The 27917-nt window shown below is 42.1% G+C and overlaps 1 protein-coding gene across 1 annotated transcript in view; it reads right to left on the bottom strand.

Moving 5' to 3' along the window:
- LOC124863112 (voltage-dependent T-type calcium channel subunit alpha-1I-like) overlaps positions 1-27917 on the bottom strand; it is a 127298-nt gene that overhangs the window by 60333 nt on the left and 39048 nt on the right. The window contains exons 5-8 of the mRNA XM_047357361.1: positions 23977-24325; positions 23149-23241; positions 18417-18741; positions 17873-18249 (exon numbers count right to left, since the gene is read on the bottom strand). Coding sequence (XP_047213317.1) covers positions 17873-18249; positions 18417-18741; positions 23149-23241; positions 23977-24325 — 1144 coding nt within the window. The remainder of the gene's footprint in view (positions 1-17872; positions 18250-18416; positions 18742-23148; positions 23242-23976; positions 24326-27917) is intronic.

The following is a 27917-nucleotide window of genomic DNA, read 5'->3' as shown; positions in this document are numbered from 1 at the left end:
TGCTGAGGTCTTATGGAGGCCCAGGATGCTTCAATAGCGGCCTTTAGCTAATCCAGAGTGTTGGGTCTTGAGTCTCTCAACGTTCTCTTCACAATATCCCACAGATTCTCTATGGGGTTCAGGTCAGGAGAGTTGGCAGGCCAATTGAGCACAGTGATACCATGGTCAGTAAACCATTTACCAGTGGTTTTGGCACTGTGAGCAGGTGCCAGGTGGTGCTGAAAAATGAAATCTTCATCTCCAGAAAGCTTTTCAGCAGATGGAAGCATGAAGTGCTCCAAAATCTCCTGATAGCTAGCTGCATTGACCCTGCCCTTGATAAAACACAGTGGACCAACACCAGCAGCTGAGACGGCACCCCAGACCATCACTGACTGTGGGTACTTGACACTGGACTTCTGGCATTTTGGCATTTCCTTCTCCCCAGTCTTCCTCCAGACTCTGGCACCTTGATTTCCGAATGACATGCAGAATTTGCTTTCATCCGAAAAAAGTACTTTGGACCACTGAGCAACAGTCCAGTGCTGCTTCTCTGTAGCCCAGGTCAGGCGCTTCTGCCGCTGTTTCTGGTTCAAAAGTGGCTTGACCTGGGGAATGCGGCACCTGTAGCCCATTTCCTGCACACGCCTGTGCATGGTGGCTCTGGATGTTTGTACTCCAGACTCAGTCCACTGCTTGCGCAGGTCCCCCAAGGTCTGGAATCGGCCCTTCTCCACAATCTTCCTCAGGGTCCGGTCACCTCTTCTCGTTGTGCAGCGTTTTCTGCCACACTTTTTCCTTCCCACAGACTTCCCACTGAGGTGCCTTGATACAGCACTCTGGGAACAGCCTATTCGTTCAGAAATTTCTTTGTGTCTTACCCTCTTGCTTGAGGGTGTCAATAGTGGCCTTCTGGACAGCAGTCAGGTCGGCAGTCTTACCCATGATTGGGGTTTTGAGTGATGAACCAGGCTGGGAGTTTTAAAGGCCTCAGGAATCTTTTGCAGGTGTTTAGAGTTAACTCGTTGATTCAGATGATTAGGTTCATAGCTCGTTTAGAGACCCTTTTAATGATATGCTAATTTTGTGAGATAGGAATTTTGGGTTTTCATGAGCTCTATGCCAAAATCATCCGTATTAAGACAATAAAAGACCTGAAATATTTCAGTTAGTGTGCAATGAATCTAAAATATATGAATGTACAATTTTCACAATATGCTAATATTTTGAGAAGGACCTGTATATATATATATATATAATTAAATAAGGGCCTGGTGGATGATACAAAGCAACAAACAGAAGTGGTTTTAGTGCTTTGCAATTTGGATGAGGAAAACTAAGGATTAAATATTCAAAAGAGCTATAGCTATTAATTTATCTGGGCCTAAACAATAAATCAAACTGAAATATGGTTGCTACTCTTCCTTGCTCAGTGTTTCGAGATATGTTGACTCATTTATACTAACAATCCTCTTGCTGCAGCCAGGTTTCTGTGAATAAATGCGATTTTCACAAATCAAGTCATTAACTAACAAAGTCTTTGAAGAGAGAGATCGTATGTTCAGTAAGCCACATTTAATTGTTTTATTTTTATTTTCAGTCAGAGTTGTGTTTATTTTTATGAGATTTTCATGGTTTGCTACTTTTACTTTTTTTTTTTTTTAATCTATTCAGTTTTGGCCGTGGGCAAGACACTGTCTTAATAGGGTAACTGATGGGTAACAGTACAAAAGCTGCAGAGAGGAGTGGTAAACTATGACCCTGCTTCCTGGTCTGATCCCTGGGTTGAGATTTGGTGAACTAATAAAGTTGGCCCGATTACTAGAAAGAAGAGCTGCTCTGTCTAAAGTGGGATGAGTGCCAGAAAGATGGAAAGAGTCCAGAGGATGTTGCAAGCTGTTTTAGTATTTTATTTAAAGTTTAGAGCACTGTAAGTTGATTTGCTGTATAGATCCTGTCAATAAAATAAAGATTGCTGTTCAGTTTCTTCCAACATAAGGTGTCACTGCTACTATTGCATTAGTACAAGATGTCTGACAAGTTGTTAAAACGTTAAACAGATAAAGCTGAACATCCTTAAGTCTGCAAACATTCAGCTAAAAGTTGACTTTGTTAGTATAAGCCCCAAGTTGCTCTGGGAGGCAGATTACAATTTATTATGGTTCCTTCTGCATATTAGGAGGGAAAAAGTCTTTAAAAAAACCTCCCCTTGGCAAGTTTGAAAGTAAAAACTATATCTAATGTGCGGTGCTCTTCAGTGGTCGAAATAGCTTTAATTTGACTGCTTTCTGCTTGCTTCTGCTGCAATGTGTCCAAGGTGTTGCATTTGAGGGACAATACAAAATATGTTTTTGTCAGATCCTGGTCATTTTTGCCTGCTACTAACCCTCTTCCACCAGTAGGGGCGTTAGGAGCTGAGTTCTGGGTGGTCAGGTGTTTTGCATGAGTGTCATCAGCTGGAGGACTATAAGAAGGAGGCAAGCCAGTACTTCGACGCCTGAGTGTTTTGCCTCTTCGTGGTATTTAACCTGGCCAATTCATGGAGTTGTTTCTCTGAGAAGATTCTGTTTTTGTACCTTGACTAATGTTTGTTTTTGTCTCAGGTTGATCAAGCCTCGTTCATGAGAAATATCAGAAGGAACTTACCAACAGTTTTTAAGGACTCTGGATTCTTGTTTTGTTCCGCTGGCAGCCAGATCTGACGTTGTCCTCACAGTTTCAAGCGAACCCTGTCCACCCTCCGCCATAACTCTCAGGACTCACCTGCTGCGGCAGTGTTGCATAGCCCGCCGCTCACCAGGATCACAACCTCTCTCCCTGGCGGACTTAACCCTACCCAATGTAAGCTTTCTCTATAGAGTATATTTGAGAATTTCAATAGTGGTTCTTACCTGTGCCTGTTTTCCCTTGCAGTCTCTCTGCTACTTCTGTTTCCTGCACCTGAGCCTGAAAATAAAGTTTTCTTAAACGTTTCTCTGTTTAATCGTGTTTTTCTGCATGTGGGTCAAGTCGGCCTTAAACAATATGACGGAACACTCAGACCAGCCGGACCCGCAGAAAAATTACGGAGAACCGTTTCAGAACAGGGTCTGATAATCCAGGCGCATGATTCAACCCTCGGTTCGCTCCTCGAACAACAGCGACAGGTTAATCAGCAGCTGGGGGAGATGACGGGACTCATGCAGCATGCCCTGAGTGTCAGAACTACAGCACCACCGGAGGCCGCTGCGGAGCCTCCTGTCACGCAGCGACTTCTGCATGGCCGAGACGAAGTTTTCCGGTGAGGTGGGAGGTTGTCGTGGGTTTTTGTTGCAATGCTCCCTAGTATTTAACCATTCCCCACAGTCTTTTCCCCATGATGATGCAAAGGTATCCTATATTCTAGGTTTGTTATCTGGTAGGGCACTCCGATGGGCGGAGGCAAGATTTACTAATTATAATCATTTTGGCTGCACTTACAATGAATGTTTGAAGGATTTTAGATCAATTTTTGACCTAGAGATGGGTCTGACTGATGTGGCTCGTAGATTGTGTATGTTTAAGCAACACAATCGACCGCTCACGGAGTTCTCCATAGAGTTTCGAACCTTAGCGATTGCGTCTGGTTGGAATTCCAGCACCCTGAAGTCAATGTTTTTTCAAGCTCTAGTTTTATTGAAAGAACCGGATAACCTAGATGAATACATTGATTTAGCCCTCCGGTTGGATACCCGTAAGATGAGCGGAATCATCGAGGAGAGGCCAGGCAGTGCTTTTACTGCGGGTCCCCCGAGCATTTTGTGTTGGCTTGTCCAGCTCGGCCAAAAGGTTTGGTCCGCCGGTTCTAGCAGGGCAAGCGGTGGACCAGAAGCCTCTTGGCATGCCCTCACGTTTCACATTACCCGTCACATTAGTATTTAATCAACAGAGCCTAACTCTTTCCGCCCTTCTAGATTCGGGTTGTGAATCAGAATCAGAAAAGCTTTATTGCCAAGTACGTTTTTGGACATACAAGGAATTTATTTTGGCGTAGTCGGTGCAATACAGTACAAATTAAACAGTATAAACATATCTACAATATAATATAAATATATGTGCACAGTTTTGAGTGAGAGTAAATATAGAGCAGTATAGGATGCAAGAGCAATACAACAGTGCAGGTGATCATTGTGCAAGTATGGCAGTGCAAGTAAAGCAGGAGTCCAAGCTGAGCGTTAATGTAACGCATAGAGTTACAGGTTACAGGTGTCCTGTCAGCAAAAAAGGGGGGGTGTGGGGGAAAGGGAGAATGTCAAGGTGGTTTCCGGGCTTTGTTAACAAGGCTGGTGGCAGATGGGAAAAAACTGTTCTTGTGGCGTGAGGTTTTGGTCCGGATGGACCGCAGCCTCCTGCCAGAGGGGAGAGTCTCAAAGAGTCTGTGACCGGGGTGGGAGGGATCAGCCAGAATCTTCCCTGCCCGCTTCAGGGTCCTGGAGGTGTACAGTTCCTGGAGCGACAGTAGACTGCAGCCAATCACCTTCTCAGCAGACCGAATGACACGCTGCAGCCTGCCCTTATCCTTGGCTGTAGCAGCGGCGTACCAGATGGTGATGGAGGAGGTGAGGATGGACTCAATGATGGCTGTGTAGAAGTGCACCATCATAGTCTTTGGCAGGTTGAATTTCTTCAGCTGCCGCAGGAAGAACATCCTCTGTTGGGCTTTCTTGATGAGGGAGCTGATGTTTGGCTCCCACTTGAGATCCTGGGAGATGATGGTTCCCAGGAAGTGGAAAGATTCCACAGTGTCAATTGTGGAGTCACAGAGGGTGATGGGGGCAGGTGGGGCTGGGTTCTGCCTGAAGTCCACAACCATCTCCACTGTCTTTAGAGCGTTGAGCTCAAGGTTGTTCTGGCTGCACCAGTCCAACAGATGGTCCACCTCCCATCTGTACGCGGACTCGTCACCATCAGAGATGAGTCCGATCAGGGTGGTGTCGTCCGCAAACTTCAGAAGCTTGACAGACTGGTGACTGGAGGTGCAGCTGTTGGTGTACAGGGAGAAGAGCAGAGGAGAGAGAACACAGCATTGGGGGGAACCGGTGCTGATGGTCAGGGAGTCAGAGATGTGCTTCCCCAGCCTCACACGCTGCTTCTTGTCAGACAGGAAGTCAGTGATCCACCTGCAGGTGGAGTCGGGCACACTCAGCTGGGAGAGCTTCTCCTGTAGCAGAGTTGGGACGATGGTGTTGAAGGCAGAGCTGAAATCCACAAACACGATCCTGGCGTAGGTTCCTGTGGAGTCCAGGTGCCGGAGGATGAAGTGAAGGGCTAGGTTGACTGCATCATCTACAGACCTGTTGGCTCTTTAGGCAAACTGCAGGGGGTCCAGGAGGGGGTTGGTGATGTCTTTTAGGTGTGAGAGCACAAGGCGCTCAAAGGACTTCATCACCACAGAGGTCAGGGCGACGGGTCTGAAGTCATTAAGCCCTGTGGTCCTTGGCTTCTTGGGAACAGGGACGATGGTGGAGGACTTGAAGCAGGCTGGCACATGACATGTCTCCAGTGAGGTGTTAAAATGTCTGTGAAGACTGGAGACAGCTGATCAGCACAGTGCTTCAGGCTGGCTGGTGAGACAGAATCCGGTCCAGCAGCTTTCCGGGGGTTCTGTCTCCTGAAGAGTTTGTTGACGTCCCTCTCCTGGATGGAAAGAGCCGTCCCCGGCGTGGGTAGGGGGCTGGTGGGGGGGAACTTCAGGGTGGGGTTGGAGGTGCCAAGGCCCCTCTTGAGGTTGGGGAGGTGGGGGTGGTGGATTGTGGCTGCAGCTGTTGGGGGGTGTCGTGGGGGATGGTTGCAGGACTGTCCCTTTGTCTTTCAAAGCGGCAGTAAAACTCGTTCAGGTCGTTGGCGAGGCGTCGGTCGTTGATGGAGTGGGGGGCTTTTGGCTTGTAGTTGGTGATTTGCTTGAGCCCTTTCCAGACAGACGCAGAGTCGTTGGCTGAGAACTGGTTTTGGAGCTTCTCAGAGTACAGTCTTTTGGCCCCTTTTACTGCCTTGCCAAACTTGTACTTTGCCTCTCTGTATATGTCTTTGTCCCCACTCCTGAAGGCCTCTTCCTTATCCAGTCTTAACCTTCTGAGTTTGGCTGTGAACCAGGGTTTATCATTGTTGTAACTCACCCTGGTGCATGATGGTACACAGCTGTCCTCACAGAAGCTGATGTAGGAAGTCACAGCCTCTGTGTACTCGTCCAGACTGTTGGTAGTAGTCCTGAACATATCCCAGTCTGCACAGCCTAAACACGCCTGGAGATTCTCCACAGCCTCACTGCTCCACTTCCTTGTCGTCCTCACAACAGGTTTGCAGAGCTTTAGTTTCTGCCTGTATGCAGGAATCAGGTGGACCATGATGTGGTCGGATTGGCCCAGTGCAGCACGTGGGACGGCGTGATAAGCGTCTCTGATGGTGGTGTAACAGTGATCCAGAATGTTGTCCTCTCTGGTCGGACATTTTATAAACTGTCTATATTTGGGGAGTTCGTGGGTGAGATTACCTTTGTTAACGGAGCTTAATTGATCAAGATCTGGTAAAACATCATCAGATTAAGACGGAACCATTAACCATGCCACGTCAAGTCTTAGCCTTAGATGGCCGGACGCTCCACAGTATAACCCATAGAACACTTCCCTTGGAATTGGTTTTGTCTGGTAATCATAGGGAGCTCATCACTTTGTTTGCATTTCCCATAGTACAGAGCTCTCTAGTGCTAGGGTTTCCTTGGTTGCAACATCACAACCCGCATCTGAACTGGGCTGAGTTACGGGTAGAGTCTTGGTCCACACAGTGTTTGTCATCCTGTCTCCATTCAGCTGTTCCTCATAGTACTCCTGAAAAGGAGAGAGAGGTTGAACCCATCGATCTTACTCAAATACCATGTGAGTATCATGACTTAAAATCAGTATTTAGCAAGTCTCGGGCTCAATCTCTCCCAGCGCACCGTCCTTACGACTGTGCGATCGACCTTTTCTCGGGAGCTCCATTACCTACCAGCCGCTTATATAAGATCTCTGGACCTTAGAGGTTGGTAATGGAGAAATATATAAAGGAGTCATTAGCCTCAGGGATAATCCGTCCATCTTCTTCTCCATTGGGAGCCGGGTTTTTTTTTGTTGGCAAGAAGGATGGATCTCTCTGCCCATGTATAGATTACAGGGGACTAAACGCCATCACAATCAAAAACAAGTACCCTTTACCCCTGCTTTCATCAGCTTTCGAACCAGTTTATGGTGCCACAATTTTTACTAAGCTTGATCTTAGAAACGCTTACCACTTGGTCCGAATCCGCCAGGGAGATGAGTGGAAGACGGCTTTTAAGACCCCACTCGGACATTTTGAGTACCTTGTGATGCCATTTGGATTATGTAATGCACCCGCTGTATTCCAAGCCCTTGTGAACGATGTGTTAAGGGACCTCCTGAACCTGTTCGTTTTTGTTTACCTTGATGACATTTTGGTCTAATCTAAGACTCCTGCAGAGCATCGCCGGCACGTCTGGCTTGTCCTACAGCACCTTTTGGAGAATCAGTTGTATGTGAAGGCCGAGAAGTGCGAATTCCATCAGTCTTCCATCAGCTTCCTGGTCCTTGAGGGTGGGCAGGTTCGCGCCGACCCCAACAAGATCAAGGCGGTGGAGGACTGGCCTATTCCAACTACTCGGAAGGAGCTACAACGGTTTCTGGGCTTTGCCAATTTTTATAGGAAGTTTATTCTGAACTACAGCCAGACGGCCAGTCCCCTCGCAGCCCTGATGTCATCCAAGGTGCCATTCATCTGGACTCTGGAAGCAGATAACGCATTCGGCGCTTTGAAGACCAAGTTCACCCAGGCACCAGTGCTCGTTCATCCTGATTCAGCAAAGCAGTTTGTTCTGGAGGTGGACGCTTCGGACACCGGGGTGGGAGCGGTGCTCTCCCAACGCCAGGACCTTGACGCAAGACTCCATCCATGTGCCTTTTTCTCCCGTCGCTTATCTGCAACGGAGAGGAACTTGATGTGGGTGACAGAGAGCTCCTGGCTATTAAGCTTGCCCTGGAGGAGTGGCGGCACTGGTTGGATGGCGCTGAACATCCAGTGCTGGTCTGGACAGACCACAGAAATTTGTCTTACATCCAGTCAGCAAGACGGTTAAATTCCAGACAATCACGTTGGTCTTTATTCTTTTCTCGCTTTAATCTATTGATCTCTTACAGACCTGGTACCAGAAACACTAAGCCAGATGCCTTGTCACAACAGTTTTCCTCTAGTGAGACGGAGAATATAGCTGCGCCTATCCTGCCTCCTAGCTGCACTTTTGGAGCCGTGACCTGGGAGATTGAGGACAGCGTGCGGCACGCCCTCCTTGCTGACCCGGGACCAGGATCTGGACCACCTAATCGGGTGTATGTTCCCAGCGCCGTTCAGTCCCGGCGCATTACCTGGTTTCACGCTTCAAGGTTTGCCATCCACCCGGGAGCAAGTCGGACCATCGCCGCTATAACCAGACGCTTCTGGTGGCCCACTCTACACCGGGACGTTAAGGACTATGTCTCTGCTTGTAGAACCTGTGCTCGTAATAAGACATCCAATCGGCCGCCTGCTGGCCTTCTGCTTCCGCCCCTGTTTCCTGTGGATGAAAAGGAGATTGCTGTTACCTCTGTACGACAGCACGTCCGGTGATGCAGACGGATCTGGGCGGCTACCACCAAGGCATTGTAGCGGTCTGCTGCAGCCAACAAGCACTACGCCGACAGACGACGGATCCCCGCTCCGGCCTATCACCCGGGTCAGCAGGTGTGGTTATCTACACGGACTGTTCCGCTCAAGTCTCTGTCCCGGAAGCTATCTCCCAGGTTCATCGGTCATTATGTTATTGACTCTGTGGTTAATCCTTCATCTGTACGTCTACGTTTGCCCCCTAGTTTCCGAGTCCATCCTGTGTTCCATGTATCTCAGATTAAGCCTGTCCAGTCCAGCACGCTTTGCCCTCCGGCCGTGCCCCCTCCACCCGCCCGGGAGTTCCAAGGCCACCCGGCCTACTCAGTCCACCGGATTATGGCCTCCCGTCGACGGGGAAGGGGGTGGCAGTTCTTAGTGGATTGGGAGGGTTACGGTCCCGAGGATCGCCTCTGTGTTCCCCGGTCTTTCATCCTGGACTCTAGACTGATTCAGGACTTCTGGTCGTCCCAGGCCAGTTCGTCTGGACCGCCCGGAGGCGGTCGTTGAGGGGGTGGTGCTGTCAGATCCTGGTCATCTTTGCCTGCTACTAACCCTCTTCCACCAGTAGGGGCGTTAGGAGCTGAGTTCTGGGTGGTCAGGTGTTTCGCATGAGTGTCATCAGCTGGAGGACTATAAGAAGGAGGCGAGCCAGTACTTCGACGCCTGAGTGTTTTGCCTCTTCGTGGTATTTAACCTGGCCAATTCATGGAGTTGTTTCTCTGAGAAGATTCTGTTTTTGTACTTTGACTAATGTTTGTTTTTGTCTCAGGTTGATCAAGTCTCGTTCATGAGAGATATCAGAAGGAACTTACCAACAGTTTTTAAGGACTCTGGATTCTTGTTTTGTTCCGCTGGCAGCCAGATCTGACGTTGTCCTCACAGCTTCAAGCGAACCCTGTCCACCCTCCACCATAACTCTCAGGACTCACCTGCTACGGCAGTGTTGCATAGCCCGCCGCTCACCAGGATCACAACCTCTCTCCCTGGCGGACTTAACCCTACCCAATGTAAGCTTTCTCTATAGAGTATATTTGAGAATTTCAGTAGTGGTTCTTACCTGCGTCTGTTTTCCCTTGCAGTCTCTCTGCTACTTCTGTTTCCTTCACCTGAGCCTGAAAATAAAGTTTTCTTAAACGTTTCTCTGTTTAATTGTGTTTTTCTGCATGTGGGTCAAGTCGGCCTTAAACAATATGACAGTTTTTAATAACACAGTAAACAAGTAGGGTTTTAATGTTATTAATGAATTAATAAAAATAATTTTAAGAGTAATACTAACTTTCACAAATGTTATCATGGTAATCAATAACAATTGCAACCATTTCCTCCCTAAAGTACACACTTATACATATAACCAAAAATATAAGTATCAGTGCAACGTTGAAGAGAGAACATTGCTATCTGCATAGTTTGAATATTTGCCATGATTTCACTGCAGACAGTCATTTACTCGACACTTTTCTTCTGTGTGTGCAGTTTGTAAAGAGTGATTTTAGTGTTTTATTTTTACTTGTTACCATGACAAAAGAATCTAGAAATCATGTTATTAAAGTAAATATTAAAAGTTATTGGCAGAAATGAGAACAGGTTCCATTTCTTACGTGTTACATTTATTTTGACCTTTTGATATTTTGAAAATGAAATAAGGAGAGACAACCTTTTATCATATGATCAGACATTTATTTGCCTTTTTCAAAAAAAAGAAACTCTCTTTTCACATTAGTTAAATTCAGTATAACTCAATGAAATAATATGAATCTTAGCTATATTCTATTTGCACTCTTTGCACTATGTAACAATAACATGATACAGGTAGTTGTATTAGATTTAGGAAGGATAAATTAGATTGTTTCAGGAAAATAATTTCATCTACTAATATGATTTTATTCCCCCTCCACTTCCTGGCTATACTGAAACCCTTTAGATTTGCACTTTATCTTATTGCTTTCAAGACAGGTTTTGTATTTACAGAAACAAGGCTAGAAGAAACACATACCTGCCTACTTCATTTTTCCTAACAAATCTACAGCACCCTTCATATGTTTTGGGACCCTAGGTGTATAAATTCATAAAATAAATTATAATTTTATTATACTTTTATTGCAGCCGCATAAACCTAAGAAATTACCCTTAAATTGTTTCAAAAAATGTATTTCGGGGGGAAAAACAGAAGAAGCCATTCGTCCTTTTGGTTGTGATCAATGCTTCATGAACATATGTAAAATTGTTGGACTAGTAAATCAGGAGCTTTACTGTTTGGCTCAGCTATTTCTTCCACTCAATGGACGCGAGCAAGCCCTGTATCCCAGCAGATGAGACCCTAATCTGTCTGTCTGTCTCCTGCTCCATCCTAACATCGCTTGTTAACAAGATGCCAAGATGTTTGAACTTCTCCATTTAGGGTAGAGAAGGATCCTCAACCTGGAATGAGCAAACAACCATTCTGACCACAGCTTTGGAGTTAGATGATGACTGCTTTACACTTAACTGCAAACCACAATAGTGCATACTGAAAGTCAGGGCTTGAAGAAGCCAGTGGAATCACAACATTTACAAAAAGCAAATATAAAATCTTGACATTTTCAACCCTCCACAACAGGACTATACCTTGATACCCTGTTAATGAACACCACAATCCATATTGAGGATGAGGGTCAGCCCTGGCAGAGTCTAATGCAAACATATCTCTTGCTTTGGGTGTGCAAAGACCAGAGAGCACTAAAAAAGCAACAGAGTATCCTGCAGCACCACCAAAATACCTCAGAGGACACAGTTGTACACCTTTTCCAGACCCCATAACCCGCTAGTAGTGCCACAAAGTTAAGATTCTGGTGCTCTGTTCCACAGAGAAGCACAAAACCTCCATTGCTCTTAATGATTCAAATGTTTAACCTTTGGTCATAACCAGCTTTCCAACTCCCTAAAGCAAGCATTCACAGGAAGGCAGAAAAGTGTTATGTCTTGTTGGAGGATAATCCCCTGTCCCATTGTTTAAAAGAACATCCTATTGAGTTTGTGGCTTATTTTTTTTTTGTTTTACAAAATTACATCTTCTCAGTTTAACTAGCTATTTTTGTTGGTAATCTAGGTTGTACCAAATTAATCTGTAAAACATTTTTACAGATTGTTTTTCCTGTGTCGCTCAGAAAACGTTTTGAATTTGGAGTATATATTTACTGTACAATGCACATATTTTCACTCCATCAATGTTTGATCCAATTCACACTTTTTTCATTGTCAAGACCTCACTTTTATTTATTTGTGCACTTACTCCAAAAGCTCTGAGCCAGCAGAGATACTGATTGCTTTGGAACATTGCATTCAATTATTTAGATTGGCATACAGCACTATGGTGTCAACAGAGTGCGTTGGCGTGATCATTTCTCACTCCCCTCTCACTCCGACGAGTAACAGAAAGAAATATTGCAACAGCAGATGAGATTCCGACAGATGAGAGTGGGTGTAGATCATCAGTGCCACACAGTTTCTTGACAGAGGTATAAACATTTTGCTCAAAAGCAGACAAAACAGAGCCGGCTCTTTAACATTGGCCCTGACTCTTCAGAAGCAAACGAAGCAGGTGTCAGCGAGCAAGAGTGGAAAATGCCTGCCAAGAACACACATGCACATGCAAACACAATTTTTTGTCCAGCCTGTGTAAGACCAAACATATTATCTTTTTTTATACTTGCGTAAAGGCACCAATTGAAACACATCCAAGCAAAGACTCACAAGGTGTTACATAAGACAGCTTGATTCCTCTTTATTTCCCTCTCCAGTTCAGGCTATTCTTCTTTGTAGCCCTATTTCCTAATATTATCTCCACCTCACTCCACTTATTTCCCCCATTAAACCCCATTGTCAACCTCCCATTTCTATTTTTTCTATGCCTCCCTGTCTTCCTTCCTACCATCCTTCCTGTCTTACCACAAGTGTCACATCTACTCTCTGACTCTTTTTTTGTTACCTCCCTTGGTTTCACCTACTGCCTCCCCTCTTCTCCCTCTGTCACCCACCCACTCACTCTCTGACAGTGTACAGAGTAGTTGCTTTCTTTTTCTCTCATCTCTGAAGAGTCTAAAAATAAACAAGGGGTTGTTGGGGAAGGTGGATCGGAGGGGAGACAAGTGAGCAGAGGGGGGAGAGGAGAAAAGAGGCCTCCAAAGTGCAAAGGCAGGCAGAAGTTGCACAGCGGTTTTCAGCTCTGTTCCTGGCGAGAATCTTTTTTTTTTTTGAACGAGTGTGGGCTTTTAAAAGAAGGAACTTATTCGGGAGCCCACACTGGCCTTTGGACATAGACATCTTTATTGCTTTATTTGTGTATCTTGTGCATTTTTCTGCCTCCATAGTTTTTGCAGGTTGACAGAAACATATTCATTTAGTGTAAGTTATGTTCTGGATGAAAAGACCTTACCTCCAGCAAAAATCCTAAATAGAGGAATACCCAAGAGCCAAAGCCTTATGGACCACATTGACATATATGCATCTGACTTTATTTGCAATTTCAAATCCTTCACAAGAAATTCATTGCCCCTGGGTCGCAGCAGTGGAGCAGGGGTAAACTGTGCAACCCATGTTCAGAGGCTACAGTCCTCAATGGCTCTTCCTGTTGTCTCAAAGTCTTAAGAACAGTTTTGTAATCTTTTTATTAGACTGATAGGTGTCAGTAACTTTGTTTTTTACCTGTTCTCAAAGATATTTTTAATCAGTACAGGATGTGTGGCTTTTAAATATCTTTTAGCCTACTTCATGTTGTTAGATACTTTCTATTTGAGTTCTTGTTTCTACTGTAATTTGCCAGTAATCTGCAGTAATAAGGCCTGGGTGTAGCTATTCAGTTTTAGCTATTTAGGTTGGTTTGGATATGTGTTCTCTCTTAATAAATGCATTCTGCTTTTTAATAAAGTTATTTTGATAATCTAATATAGACTGGTAAAAAAAGAACACTTTTTAATCAGAGTACACTATAAAGTGAATTAATTGCCTGGAATTTTGATCTAGTCCGTTAAGTAGTGGGGGGGTTGTTAATCAGTGTCAGCACTTTTATGAAATTAACAGCAGGTGCCGTAAAGGTGCAACAATGAGACCACCACAAAAAAAGGAATGGTTCGCAGATGGAGGCCACAGACATGTTTTCCTCTCTCATTTTTTGACAGCTTTTTAGTAGTTTTGCATTTAGCCAGGGTCAGTTTTACTACTGGTACCATGAGGCGATACCTGGACCCTACAGAGGTTGCACAGGCAACTTCACCAGGATGGCATAGCAATATGTGCCATTGGTTTGCTGTGTCTCCCAGCACAAACTCAAGATCATTGAGGAGTTTCCAGGAGATAGGCAGTTACTCTAGAAGTGCTCGTCAAGGCCGTCAAAGGTCCTTAACCCATCATCAAAATCGTTATCTGCTGCTTTGTGCAAGGAGGAACATGATGAGTACTGCCAGAACCCGACAAATGCCCCTTTTCCACTAGCTCGATTTGGTCAGCCCGGAACAGCTCCGCACGGCTCTGCATGTTGTGTGTTGCATTTCCATAGACCCGGGTTTGCTCCGCTGAAAGGAACACCTACTGGAGGCACAGCACATGTGTCGTGCTGCATAACCGCAAATGAAACACCCAACCACCAATGTAAAGAAGAAAAGACCGAAGCGCGTTACAAAAACAAGAAGTAACATGTCTATTGCCTGGGGATTAAATCTGCTGACTGCAGTGACAATCTGATTTGATGAGTAGGATTTTGACATCCGTTTTATTATTATTATTATTAAAGATTTCACTTTCCCTTTAAGAGACTTGGAAAGATTTGAATTACGTCCCATTTTATTTCTAATAGTTGTTGCCTATATATTTATTCAGCTACCGCTGAATATTGCAGTCTCCTATAATTCCCAGAAAAGACTGCACCTCGTCGTTGCTCCAAGGGGTGACTTTTCCAGATAACTGTGCGGACTCCATCATATGTTTCTCTCACTCGCTTGAATGCACGTTTGAAAATGCCGGTTGTTTTTTTTTACGCTGGTCGACTCTTACGGCTGGCTGCGCCCACGGCCAATCAGTGAACAGCCGTTTGTTCACATCACGTACAGTACCGACTCGGCCTCGCTTAGCTCTGCTAAGAAGGAGGTACCAAAAAAGTAGGTACCGGTACTGAAATAACAGTAATGGAAATGCTTGCGAAGAGGCTACTTTAAGGATTCTAAAATATAACATATTTAAAATTATTTAACAATTTTTGGGTTGGTACATAATTGCATGTGTTCATTCACTGTTTTGATGCCTTCATTGAGAATCTACAGGGGTTGGACAATGAAACTGAAACACCTGTCATTTTAGTGTGTGAGGTTTCATGGCTAAATTGGACCAGCCTGGTAGCCAGTCTTTATTGATTGCACATTGCACCACTAAGAGCAGAGTGTGAAGGTTCAATTAGCAGGGTAAGAGTACAGTTTTGCTCAAAGTATTGAAATGCACACATTATGGGTGACATACCAGAGTTCAAAAGAGGACAAATTGTTGGTGCACGTCTTGCTGGCGCATCTGTGACCAAGACAGCAGGTCTTTGTGATGTATCAAGAGCCACGGTATCCAGGGTAATGTCAGCATACCACCAAGAAGGACGAACCACATCCAACAGGATTAACTGTGGACGCAAGAGGAAGCTGTCTGAAAGGGATGTTCGGGTGCTAACCCGGATTGTATCCAAAAAACACGGCTGCCCAAATCACGGCAGAATTAAATGTGCACCTCAACCCTCCTGTTTCTACCAGAACTGTCCGTCGGGAGCTCCACGGGGTCAATATACACGGCCGGGCTGCTATAGCCAAACCTTTGGTCACTCATGCCAATGCCCAACGTCGGTTTCAATGGTGCAAGGAGCGCAAATCTTGGGCTGTGGACAATGTGAAACATGTATTGTTGTCTGATGAGTCCACCTTTACTGTTTTCCCCACATCCGGGAGAGTTACGGTGTGGAGAAGCCCCAAAGAAGCGTACCACCCAGACTGTTGCATGCCCAGAGTGAAGCATGGGGGTGGATCAGTGATGGTTTGGGATGCCATATCATGGCATTCCCTTGGCCCAATACTTGTGCTAGATGGGTGCATCACTGCCAAGGATTACTGAACCATTCTTGAGGACCATGTGCATCCAGTTGTTCAAACATTGTATCCTGAAGGCGGTGCCGTGTATCAGGATGACAACGCACCAATAAACACAGCAAGACTGGTGAAAGACTGGTTTGATGAACATGAAAGTGAAGTTGAACATCTCCCATGGCCTGCACAGTCACCAGATCTAAATATTATTGAGCCACTTTGGGGTGTTTTGGAGGAGCGAGTCAGGAAACGTTTTCCTCCACCAGTATCACGTAGTGACCTGGCCACTATCCTGCAAGAAGAATGGCTTAAAATCCCTCTGACCACTGTGCAGGACTTGTATATGTCATTCCCAAGACAAATTGATGCTGTATTGGCCGCAAAAGGAGGCCCTACACCATACTAATAAATTATTGTGGTCTAAAACCAGGTGTTTCAGTTTCATTGTCCAACCCCTGTATGTACAATGTAAATAGTCATAAACATAAAGAAAACCATTAAATGAGAAAGGCGTTCTAAACCTTTCGATGTATTCCTAACAGAGCACTTTGTTCTCAGACTGCAGGTTTACTGGTGGTTCCTAGAGTCTCTAGAAGTAGAATGGGATGCAGATCCTTTAGTTATCAGGCTCCTCTCCTGTGAAACCAACTCCCAGTTTTAGCCCGTGAGGCAGACACCCTGTCTTTTCTAAAGACTAGGCTTATAGATGGGGTGACCATGGTGATGTTGGTAGGGGAAACTTTCCTTTTTGACTTGGGTTATCCTGAGCTATCTCTGTAGTTATGCTGCTATAGGTTTAGGTTGCTGGAGGTCATAACGATCACTCTCTCTCACTCTGCTACATTCTCATACTACTCTCCAATTTTGAGTTATTTGCTGTTATTTCAGCTTTTAACTTTATGTTCTCTCTCTGTTTTTGTCTTCCTAAAACCTATATCTGGCCTGGCTCTGTGTTTAATTGTGGCATCTGCCTGGAGGGGGTCATTGGCTGAGCTGCTGCCAACAATTTAACGTTCTGCTTCTACAGATGATCACATGACCCTGTCTTATCTGTGTTTAACCCTGTCTCTCTCCTAGACATAGCTACTAGTTGAGCTTTCACTATGACTAAGTATACACGTATTCTCTTTCATACTCTAGACTTGAAAACTGGCTCAGAGTTCATCTGCTTAGCTGTCTTTCTCTCCTAGATGAAGCCTCTTAAGGAGCTACTACCATTATTTTTTCCTTTTCTTTCCTATAAAAAGTACTCCTGCATCAGTGCTTCTGTGTTCTCTTTGCTCTGTTCTCTCAAACACCCAGTCGGTCATGGCAGATGGCCGCTCACACTGAGCCTGGTTCTGCTGGAGGTTTCTTCCTTTTAAAAGGGAGTTTTACTTTCCACTGTCGCTACATGCTCATACAAGAGGGGTTTTTGGCCCTTAATAACCATTTTTACATTTGGAAAAACTCCCATTTGTGAGGTACATGGGTGGCAGCATCACGTTGTTTGAGTGTTTTGCTGCAGGATAGACTGGTGCACTTTACAAAATGGATGGCATCATGAGGAATGAAAATTATATGGAAATATTATATTATATACAAGCATCTTAAGGCATCAGTCAGGAAGTTAAAGTCTAGAGACAATTTGAGTTTTCGTAAAAGACAATGTCGCTGAGCATACTGCCAAATTAATTACAAAGTGATTTGAAGGCAACAAAGTAAAAAATCCCAATTGTGGAAATGGATCACAAAACCCAGATCTCAGTTCCAGAGAGAAGTTTTAGGCAGCATTGAAAACGTTTCTGTGTGTAAGATGGCCTACAAACCAAACACCAGCTTTTCCTGATAAATGGGCCAAAATTCCAGCAAATATTGCGAGAAGCTTGTAGAATACATCTAAATTTGAAGTGAAATATCTATCATAATTATGGCATTTAGTAAAGGGAGAATCTGTGCATGTAAATGTATTTGTAACAAATTCATATTACACTTACCAATAATAAAACTCAGTGACCTGCTAGTGAAATATTATCAAACAAAATTTTGTTTAAATAGAACTTTAGTGCCTCTGAGACCTTAACATTCGCAGTGGATAGTAAGATTGGTCATCTTACCTGGTTGTGGTGCTCAATGCCCATGCTGATAGTGTTGATAAGAATTGCAATCATAATGCCTCTGCTGAAGTACTTGCTCTCCACGATACCCCAAAGTTTCCTTCTCATATCCTTCCAAAGATCCCTGCAACGTCCGAAGCACGTCCTCCTTTGCCTCCCCTCTCTGTCTTTCTTCTCCTCCAAGTGGTTCTCCTCTTTGTCTGTTTCCTTCATGGCATCCTCTTCATTTTCATCCCCATTCTCCAAATGTCCTGCTGTCCTTGCACCTTCTTTCAGACATACAGGGCACTCCTCAGGGTTCTGGACAGTCAGGCTGATGGAGTTAGCTTGACCATGGGAGTCATGGTTTGTCTTGCTGTGTTGTGGACATTTGTGTGCTGTAGGGATACAACAGCACAAGTATGTATGCTATCTAGTGTTGAACACTGAACAGCTATCTAGTCTTGAATACATTCTTGAGCAGTCACATGAACCAGAAATCCTTTATTTAATCTGTCAAAAAGAATGTGTTTAATTTCACGTTAGTAATTTGCCTCTTACTTACATCTATGGTGCCTCAAATTATGTCGATCTCCATTTACATTCCCTCCACTTCGCCTGTTACTCCTGCCTGCGCTAGCTGGAGCAGGCTTCCCTCTCAGAGTGTAATAGAGGGCTGCCGATCTCCTCTTGGCCTTGCGAAGGACGTGACAGACCAGCTGGAAGATCTCTTCATAGCAGTCTCCCGGCTCAGCCATGCTAGCTAAGGTGGAGGAGGACAGGCACTGTGCCCTTTGCTCCTGCATCAGCTGGTGCTCCCGCTGTTTGGTTTCTGAGAACTGAGTGGCGATGACCACCAGGCACAGGTTGATCATGAAGAATGAACCAATCTGAATGAGATGGGATAAAAAGTCAAATTCTGCATGAATATAAAAGATGATATAGAAGAAGATTCAGGGTAAAAAGGTAAATTAGTGTTAGAGTTCATGCTAAGCATGTAGACCTGAACTGCTGCTGTGTGTAAGAGGCCAAAAATCAAGTGATAATTTGTTTAACCAACATGCAAAGAACAAAGATGTGAAGAATGGGACTTTTCCAAGGGTAAATGCATACTTGTTTGTACAAGCTCTCACACTTGATGATTCCAATTGTGGAAATCTTGCACACATGTTGAAGGTCTCTGAGGTCTGGCGTCCTATCAAACCAAGGCTGACTGGAGGAGACAGACAGAGCCAGCACATGCCCAAGGCAAAGTTCAGTGTCTGGCTTTCACTCTCTTTCCTTCTGTTCTCTGACTTGAATTTAAAATCTTTTTGAAATTAGACATCAGTGAGTATAAATGAAGATTACCAATTAGGATTTTGTTTAGCTAACTTGTGCAGTCTTTGAGGGTTCATGAACCGGCTCTTAACTTTGGTCTGAGTTGTAATCTAGTGATTTGGTAAATGTTTTATAGACACATATTAAGAAACTAAAAATTATACAATAAAATGGTTGTTTAACCTGGCTAAAATACTTTTTTCTAAACTAGACAATAAATGACACATTAACATATTGATCAAAAGGTGCAGTCCACTGTCATCATGCTATCCTGTTCACATAAATATTAAACATTACACTGATTTGTGACACTAGTTTGTAACACCAAAACTTTAAATATAGACAGAGGTCTAGGTAAAAATAAATCTGGTGTCTGTAAAGGATGTTGGATTTTTATGGTCATTGTTTGGGAAAAACTGAACTTCATAATATTAGAAATTAATAGGTAGAAAACTCCCCAATTTGACTGTAAGTTTTCTGTATTGAAATTTGAAAATTAGTTAAATACAGTGCCTTGCACCCCTTGAATTTTTCCATATTTTGTAACTTTGCTCCACAAACTATAAAATATTTTACTGGAACTGTATGAGATAACCAACACAAAATAGGGCATGTTTGTCATTCTTCTTGGCAAATTCAAGCTCAGTCCCGCAGGCAGGACTAATGGCTTTCTTTCAACAATAACTTCTATCTGGCCATTTTTCTGGAAAGGTCAAGATATACTTGAGACCAAAACTTGTCCTGTCAACAGATTCACCCACCAAAGCTGTGGTTCTCTGCAAGTCCTCAAGAGTTAATATGGGCCTTTTGCTGCTTCTCTGATCAAAGATTTCCCTTGACAGCCTGACAAACCAAAAACCCAGACTGCTGGACAAAGAGCAACACTCAGTAAGCTTCTTATAACCTTTAAATTGTTTCTTACTTTCTGTCTTTCCAAAAACGATATATGTTTGCCAAAAAATGCAGATGGACATAAACACATCTTGAAGGCCAAAACATTTGGAACAGGCATGCTCAATAAAAGATCCATGCTTACAAAATCCAAAACTAATGGCCTTCTACTTCTAGACTTTTATCTGCAACGATCAAAGATTTAGGGCAAGGTGAAGAAGAGTCCGTTCAACTCAGAGATATTTACAGAGAGAAACACACGAATAGGAAATGTAGATGGGAGGTGGAAAGAAAGGAGGAGAGACACCCATCTGTGGTCTGTGGGTCAAAGCAGGTCTGCAGGTGTGGGAGGCTTTGATTTCCCTCCAGGCTTGCATCTGTGTGAGTGTCTATTTTGTGATTCTGTACAGCAGACAGCTTTAAGCATAATCAGGGGGAGCAGTTGATCACACATTTAGATGATCACCACATTATAAATGCATGCATGCAAAGACATAAACACACACCAATATGCACACATCTTAAAGCATGTAGGAGCTCACAAAAACAAATAATAATAGTAACCCAAGCTTACTGTAGAACATGTTTATAAATTGTGTTGTTGCTGTCACATACAATTTAATGCTTTAGAGCTGTTTCTTATTGCAAACTTGACAGATACCTGAAACATCTTGGCATTCACCCTTTAGCATGTACTTTTATTGAGTCACTCTCTTCACTATGTCAGTTTTTCAGTACAGTTTTTCATTGTATGAAGTGTCATGCAGAAATTAATTTCTTTGTTTAACATGATGGAGGACAAACTACTACTAAATTGTGCAACCCTGAAAACACTCCTCATTTAACAGACTTCAACGGGAAGGCGATACAATAACTGAAAAGGGACGTTTTAAACTCATTTCAAATGGGACGATATGATTTCTAGAGGATTCTGAACTTTTGAATATACAGTTGGATCAAAATGAAACAGCTAATCATTTGAGTGACCCCAATACTACAGTTTGTTTTTAAAGGCATGTGTATTTTTTTAATTAGGCTGTTTCATTAAAAATACACAAACCCTTAAAGTGATCATACTCTTGTGCATTTGTGGTAGACCAAAATTTATAAAGGGGAAAAAAATATTTTTGTGAAATTTTTAATTTGAGAAATGAGATCAGAGACAAAGAATGCATTTAACAGGTAGAAAATCTGAAGGAGAAAGGACAATAAAAAATATGGAAACAGTTTCTGTGATCCTACAAAACAAAAAGGGCTTGTGCATGGAAACAAAAATCTTGTGTAACTTCAAGAAATATTTCAAAACCTGGCAGAGCTTCTTTTTTGAAGTTTTTAGTGGTAGTACAGTTTTGTATAGAACCTGGGACATTTGCTGCATATCTTACCCCCTTCTCTTTCTGCCTATTTCCTGTTTGGTTGCTTTGAAATAAAGGTTACTAGTGCCACAAAAAACAAACAAACAAACAAAAAAAAAAAACCTAAAACATGCAAAGCCAAAGAAAATTGTCAACCAAACTGTCCAATTGTGGAACTCAAATCTGATGTTCAAAGCGAAAAATCGGACGACAAAAATAACATGATGTTACGAATTTCACTCAAAAAGGTTAGAAACAAAATTACGAAAACAGCAAATGGTGCACCTGTGTTAAGCTGATTTGCACATTGAATGTGGTCTCATTTTACCTTTTATTGTTATTTTAGAGAATACTATTATTCTCTAAAATAATTTCTTCTTTAAATATTCTTGTTGTCAGTGTCAGTTTTTTTTCTCGTACTTTAATTTTAAATTTGTATTTACAACATAATATCTGTTAAACCTGCTTACAGAAAATGCAACATCTGGGACTTGTATTGTACCTCTCTTGTAGCACATAGGGACTTAATCCTGTTTACAGTCAGCCAAAAGGACACAGTGAATAAAACAACCTTCATTACAGTTCCATCTGGCAATGTATGAAAAACATCTGCTAAAGCTCTTGCAGAAAGTGAATACATTACGTTCTTTCTTTGGACATTTCAAGTCAATCCTCCACTCCTATTTGCCTTACTCAGCATTATGTAACTTACAGGTATTTTCCTCCGTCCTTTAAATATTGATTGTAGATTGTATTTTATGATGCTATTTTATTTAAATGACCTATCAATGCTTAAATTAAAGCCCTGAGTCAATATAGTGCTCAGTAGAACACAAAGAAGCACAATACATCAATTATGGATAAAAAGCATTAAAAGTTCTGTGGGGCGCTTCATATCATAGTCCAACCTATGGTAGTCAATCACTTCTGTTGAAATGTTCTGTATAATCAAAAAGTTTGGGTTCTAATTTATCTCTCCATCATGATGCAGTTCGGTTCACTTAAGGGTAAACAAAGTGCGATTCAGTCTGACAGAACAAAGCAACGAAATGATGTCTGCCAATTCTAGTGAATTTTTGTTCTTCATTTGTGGCCCTACTGGCCTTTATTTTGTAAGATGACCGACGGGAAATGGGTTGTAGAGAGAGAGAGAGGAGAAGACATGCAATTACATGTTTGGCACATCAAACAACACTGATGTTCACCAAAAAGACATTACACCCTCAGCGAAACATGGTGGTGGCAGCATGATGCTCTGGGTTTACTTTTCTTCAAATGCAACTGAGGTTGGTGAACTTATGAATAGTTTTAAATTGTAGTTAGCTTAGACTGAAAGCCTTTATCTGTCTACGGAATGCTAAAGAGTCAAGGCAACAAAACAATGACAATGAAATGTGTGTTTTAGAATGGGCCTGCTAGAGTCCAGAACTACTTTAAACAGAAAACCTGTGGCGGTCACTTGACAAGAGATGTCTTGACAATCTGATAGATTTGCATAACATCTCCAACAGAGTTGGCAAATATTACCAAGTCAAGATGTTGCATGCTAATAAAATCCCACGAAAAAGATTGAATGCAAAAACTGACTAGAGAAACTAGATCTCTGTAAGCGTTTGCTAAATAAAACACTGATTTGCCCCCAGTGGAAAAGATGACACATTTCTTTTAACTGTAGCATTTAACCCTTTAATCAAGCATAGCCCATACTGTATTTTTACTGCTGTTACTTACAATGATGAGTAGAATGAAGTAGATGAAGTTGTAAAAGGAGTGGGCGTCCATCACATAATACATGATCTCAACCCAGCCCTCCAATGTTATCACCTGGAGAAATAGATAGAGACATTTTCCGGACACATTTTGTTTAATTTGTCAATTTTTAGAATACAGTAATACAGAACAGTATTCATTAATTTATGAATATACAACATATATACACTACCGGTCAAAAGTTTTAAATACACTTTCTCACTTAAAGGGTCTCTTTATTTTCATGACTATTTAAAAGGCAGTTTTTGACCAAAGGCAACAAAACTGTGAATGAACACACATGGAATTATATAGTAAACAATAAGTGTGAACTAACTCTGAACATTTTTATATTTTACCTTTTTACAAAGTAGCCACCCTTTGTTTTGATGACTGCTTTGATCACTTGGCATTATATCCCTGAGCTTCATGAGGTGGTCACCTGAAATGGTTTTCCAAAGAGCCTTGAAAGAACTTCCCAGAGTGACATTGAGTGAGAGCCAAAAGCTAATATTTCAGTCATCACAGCAAAGGGCGGCTAGTTTAAGGAATCTAAAATCTAAAATATATTTGAAGTTCTTTTTCAATTTTTTGTTTGCTACATAATTTCTTATGTGTTCATTTACTGTTTTGAGGTCTTCAGTGAGAATCTACGTACAATGTAGATAAACCGGTAGTGATGATGACCGGCTATGATCGGTAGTGTGTATATATATATATATATATATATATATATATAGAGAGAGAGAGAGAGAGAGAGAGAGAGAGACAGACAGATGGTTTTCTTTTTTTTATAAAAAAGGGATATACCTGAAAAATGACTATCCAGGCATATACAATGTTGTCAAAGTTGATTGCTCCTTTGTGGGGGTTATTGTTTCCAGTATGGCACCTAGTATAATACTGGTTCCAATTAATGCACAGACCCAGAGCTTCACCAGCACCACTGCCATTAGACAGTGGCTCAGGACTCAGGCCCAAAGATTGTCTGTGCAGAGCATCTTCCTTATCCAGACAACATATGCGTCCTCCTTCCCGCCTCGCTGGCACATCGGAACATGACATAATACCGTTATCAGAAGCCAGAGAGCAGATGAAGGGCCGCTCATCATCCTCCTCTGGTCGGTAGTAGGGAGCTGGCAGCGTCATACCAGAAGGTCTGTGAGGAAAAGTAAGGTTATAAATCTAAAGGTTAAGGTTAAAAATACGAATAAGTTGAATGCTGTTAGATTTTTAACCTGTATCACAACTTGTTTTACGGTTTTCACAGAGATTCAATTTAAAAGGGCAAGATTGAGAAAGAAACAAGATGGAAAAATGGTTATGAGACATTTTGCGGGGAGCTTGCTTTCAAGCAATCTCCCCAAAGTATTATAAATAATAAAAAAGTGAAATTGATACTGAAAGTATCACTCTCACTTGAACATGTAAGCATAACCTTTCTTTATATATAAAACAACAGTTTTTGACATAAACATTTTATTTTATTTTATAACATTTTTGTAGGAACACGCTATGTTTGTTCCTACAAAAATTAAATAAAACTTTTCAATCGTTTATGTAGAACAACATCCAATGAAAAAAATAGAAGTTTTTTAGAATTTAACCACTATTTTACAACTTTACCTGATCTACTAAAGAGCAAATAAAAACAAGCGAGCACTGTGATCTAAACTGGGGACAGTTCAGCAATGGTCATCCCATCTTCCTTATTTAAGCGTGTGGATCTCATTTGACTTGGAGTGTTATAGTCATGCATGTTATTTATTTCAAGTTGTAGGGTTTTCAAAGATATAGGATTTTAATGAGTGCCAAGAGGTCCTCTGTCAGTATGTTAGGAAATCAGGATTTTTACATTGTGTAAATTCTGATGCCTTTTGCTCCAGGCCCAAATGAGTTTTGGATTTTAAGAGAAAAATATTGCCATTGGGAAAGGTGTGTGTGGATATCTTTTTAGATGAATACAGTATCTGTCATGTTTGCTATGTTGTGAAGGCCCCAAGTACAGACTAACAGGTAAACTTAGTTCTTTAATAATAAACAAAAGATAACTTACAGGTGAAGAACAGGGCAGACAGGACATGGAGCACAAATGGATTAACAAGCAGAAAAACTAAGGCATTGGAGTATGGGGCACTTTAATGGAAGAACAGGGAACAATGACAAGTCAGGAGCTTAAATACAGAGACTGGCGTGGAAGATGACAAAGTAACCAAATGAGCTAATCAGAGGAGATGTGGAGCAGCTGAGGCAGAATGAAAGCAGGGAAGTTGAGGGAGGGTGACCAATTAATACAAATATGACCTGAGCTGAGACACAAACAAACTATCAAACCAAAGGGAAAAATCTAACAGAGATCTAACTGAAATAATTACAAATGTACAAAGAACAGAAAATAGGAATAAGCTAAGAAACTATACACAAAGGAATGGACTTTACAGAGCAACACATAGAGAACATAAACAACAGGAAATTGTGAAACAGAGACACAGAAGAAACCAAACAATCTATATATAATGCCAGTATCTTAACACTTGTATATAACTTTTTAATCAAGCTAAAATAATAAATAAGAAAGCTGAAGAAATACTGCTGCAATTAATAAAAAAAAAATGCAACCCATAACTAAAATGAGTAACAACATTTAGGGAAATCAGGAAGCAAATTGAAATTCAGGGTAATTTCACCAGTAGTATCTGGTGTCTATGTGTCACTTCATACCTATTTTGAACGAAGTGTCATTTTGTTCAGTTTTTCTTTTTCTTATTTCAAACTGCAGCTGAAATATTATGAGGAAAATGTGGAAGAGTTATGGAGCATTTTTATCTGAACTCATTCATTTACTCTCCTTGTCATTTTTCAGTCTGTCCCTTCCAATTATTGCACCCAACATCCTTACTCCAGGATTTTCCAACTTCCCAATCCTCTCTGCTTCTTGTTGATTTCTGTCTTTTATTTGATTTTTGATCCTTTTGATCTAATACCTTCTTCTTCTGCCAACAGCAGGGCAGATAATAAAATATTAGAGTACCTCAGCTATGTGCTTCAGGAATTCCAACAGCACAGAAGCATGCCATAATCAATACTAGGACTGTTCGTTCAGTGCTTTGAGACGTCCTATAAAGACTAGCTTAAAACGTTTTAAAAAGCATGCATTGCAGTCACATCGCAGAGACTACAACACAATGGGTGATTAAAAAACACATAGAACTGCACAACAGATTGAATCTTAATTATCATCACAATATCAGTGTATGCAGTATCACAACTGTAAAGGACTGCTTGGTTGCTGTTCTTGGTTGGCTATTATATTTTATTCTCACTTTGCCTTCTGGATGCATGTCCACTACCCTCAATGCCCACCACCAACATTAATTTGTCACAGACATGCTACAGAAAGCACTGATGACATCATGTCAACTGACAAGAAAAAAAGAGTAAAAAAATGTGGGTGTAATCAAATACCAATATTGTTATTGCAATATTCAACAACATTACCCCAATTTAAATTTTTCCTTATACCATTCAGCCCTAAATGGACATAAAAGATGAATGTCTAGACAGCCTGTCGATTTACTTTGAAGCCTAGATCCCACCATAATGTACCCTAGTCCAGAACCTAGGTTTTTTTTGGTTGTAGAAAATATTTCTGAAAGTCTTTTTCTGAAACGTCATGAGTTGGGATCACGACTTTTTCCAGAGATCAATGGTTGAGAGCTGAGGTACACTCTGGATAATTTTCCGGCCTTTGCAGTGCACTGATTATATATGTATACAAAGAGAGGTTAGACAGATAGCTGAGGTACATGATAGGAGTGATCGGTATGGGCAACGTATTTGTTAGCCAGGGTGCTCAGGCTCACTGTGGTTACTCATGCTCCTATGTTTTAATTTTTTTGCTTTATGTGATGCAATGCATGTTTTTGTGTGTGTATGGTAACTAAAATGGACAACTACAGGTACAGAATAATATGGACGTATTGTTTTTGAGGAGGGCGTGCATGGTCAGGTGGCCAAGTGAAGGTGCTCATAATGTGAAGTGCTTGAATTTAAGGCAAGGGCAACAGAGTCACTACCCAGATGTGAATTATAGCTTAAATAGCTTCAACAATGCTGCTATTTCCCTGCTTATGTTTGCTTTTTGGATAACCTTAATTACATCTGCAAGCACACAAGCAGCATGTCAATCTGCAGGTAAGAATGGGCTGTGCTTTGGTTTTGAACCTGCTCTACAGCAACCCCTGACTCTGTAATCCAGCTGAATGTGCTGACAATGAAACAGTAGCTATGCTACATGATAGTCTAAGATAAAATCTTCTAAACTGCTTAACGGATGCCCGACAGTGTATCAGTTTTCCAGTATGTTTGAGGTAAGTGTTTTCAAAATTTCAGCTGAGTGATCCATGTAATAAGATTGAAAATCTGATCTAAAAAAAACTTTCCTCATCTAAATACATCACAGTATTAGATGTGAATTCACTTATCATGGTTTTCTCCATTTTAATTTTTTTGGCAGCTTTCAAGATAACATGGGGCTTCACCTTTAGCTGTGTTTCAATACAAAATCGGTTAAATTCTAGGAAGACAGGAAGGAAAAGGAAAAAGACTAGTGGAGCATGAATGAAGGTTGTTGTCCCCCCTGCTTAGAGACTTGGCATCGCACAGCATGGCACAGCACAGCCTGACTTCACACTGAGAACACACCTGCCAATGGAGACTGAGGTGGATGGAAGGACCAAAGATGGGAGTAA

This window comes from Girardinichthys multiradiatus, chromosome X, assembly GCF_021462225.1.
Source record: "Girardinichthys multiradiatus isolate DD_20200921_A chromosome X, DD_fGirMul_XY1, whole genome shotgun sequence".
Classification (NCBI taxonomy): domain Eukaryota; kingdom Metazoa; phylum Chordata; class Actinopteri; order Cyprinodontiformes; family Goodeidae; genus Girardinichthys; species Girardinichthys multiradiatus.
The sequence above is the reverse complement of the archived record's forward strand: the minus strand, read 5'-3'. Positions and strand labels throughout refer to the sequence as shown.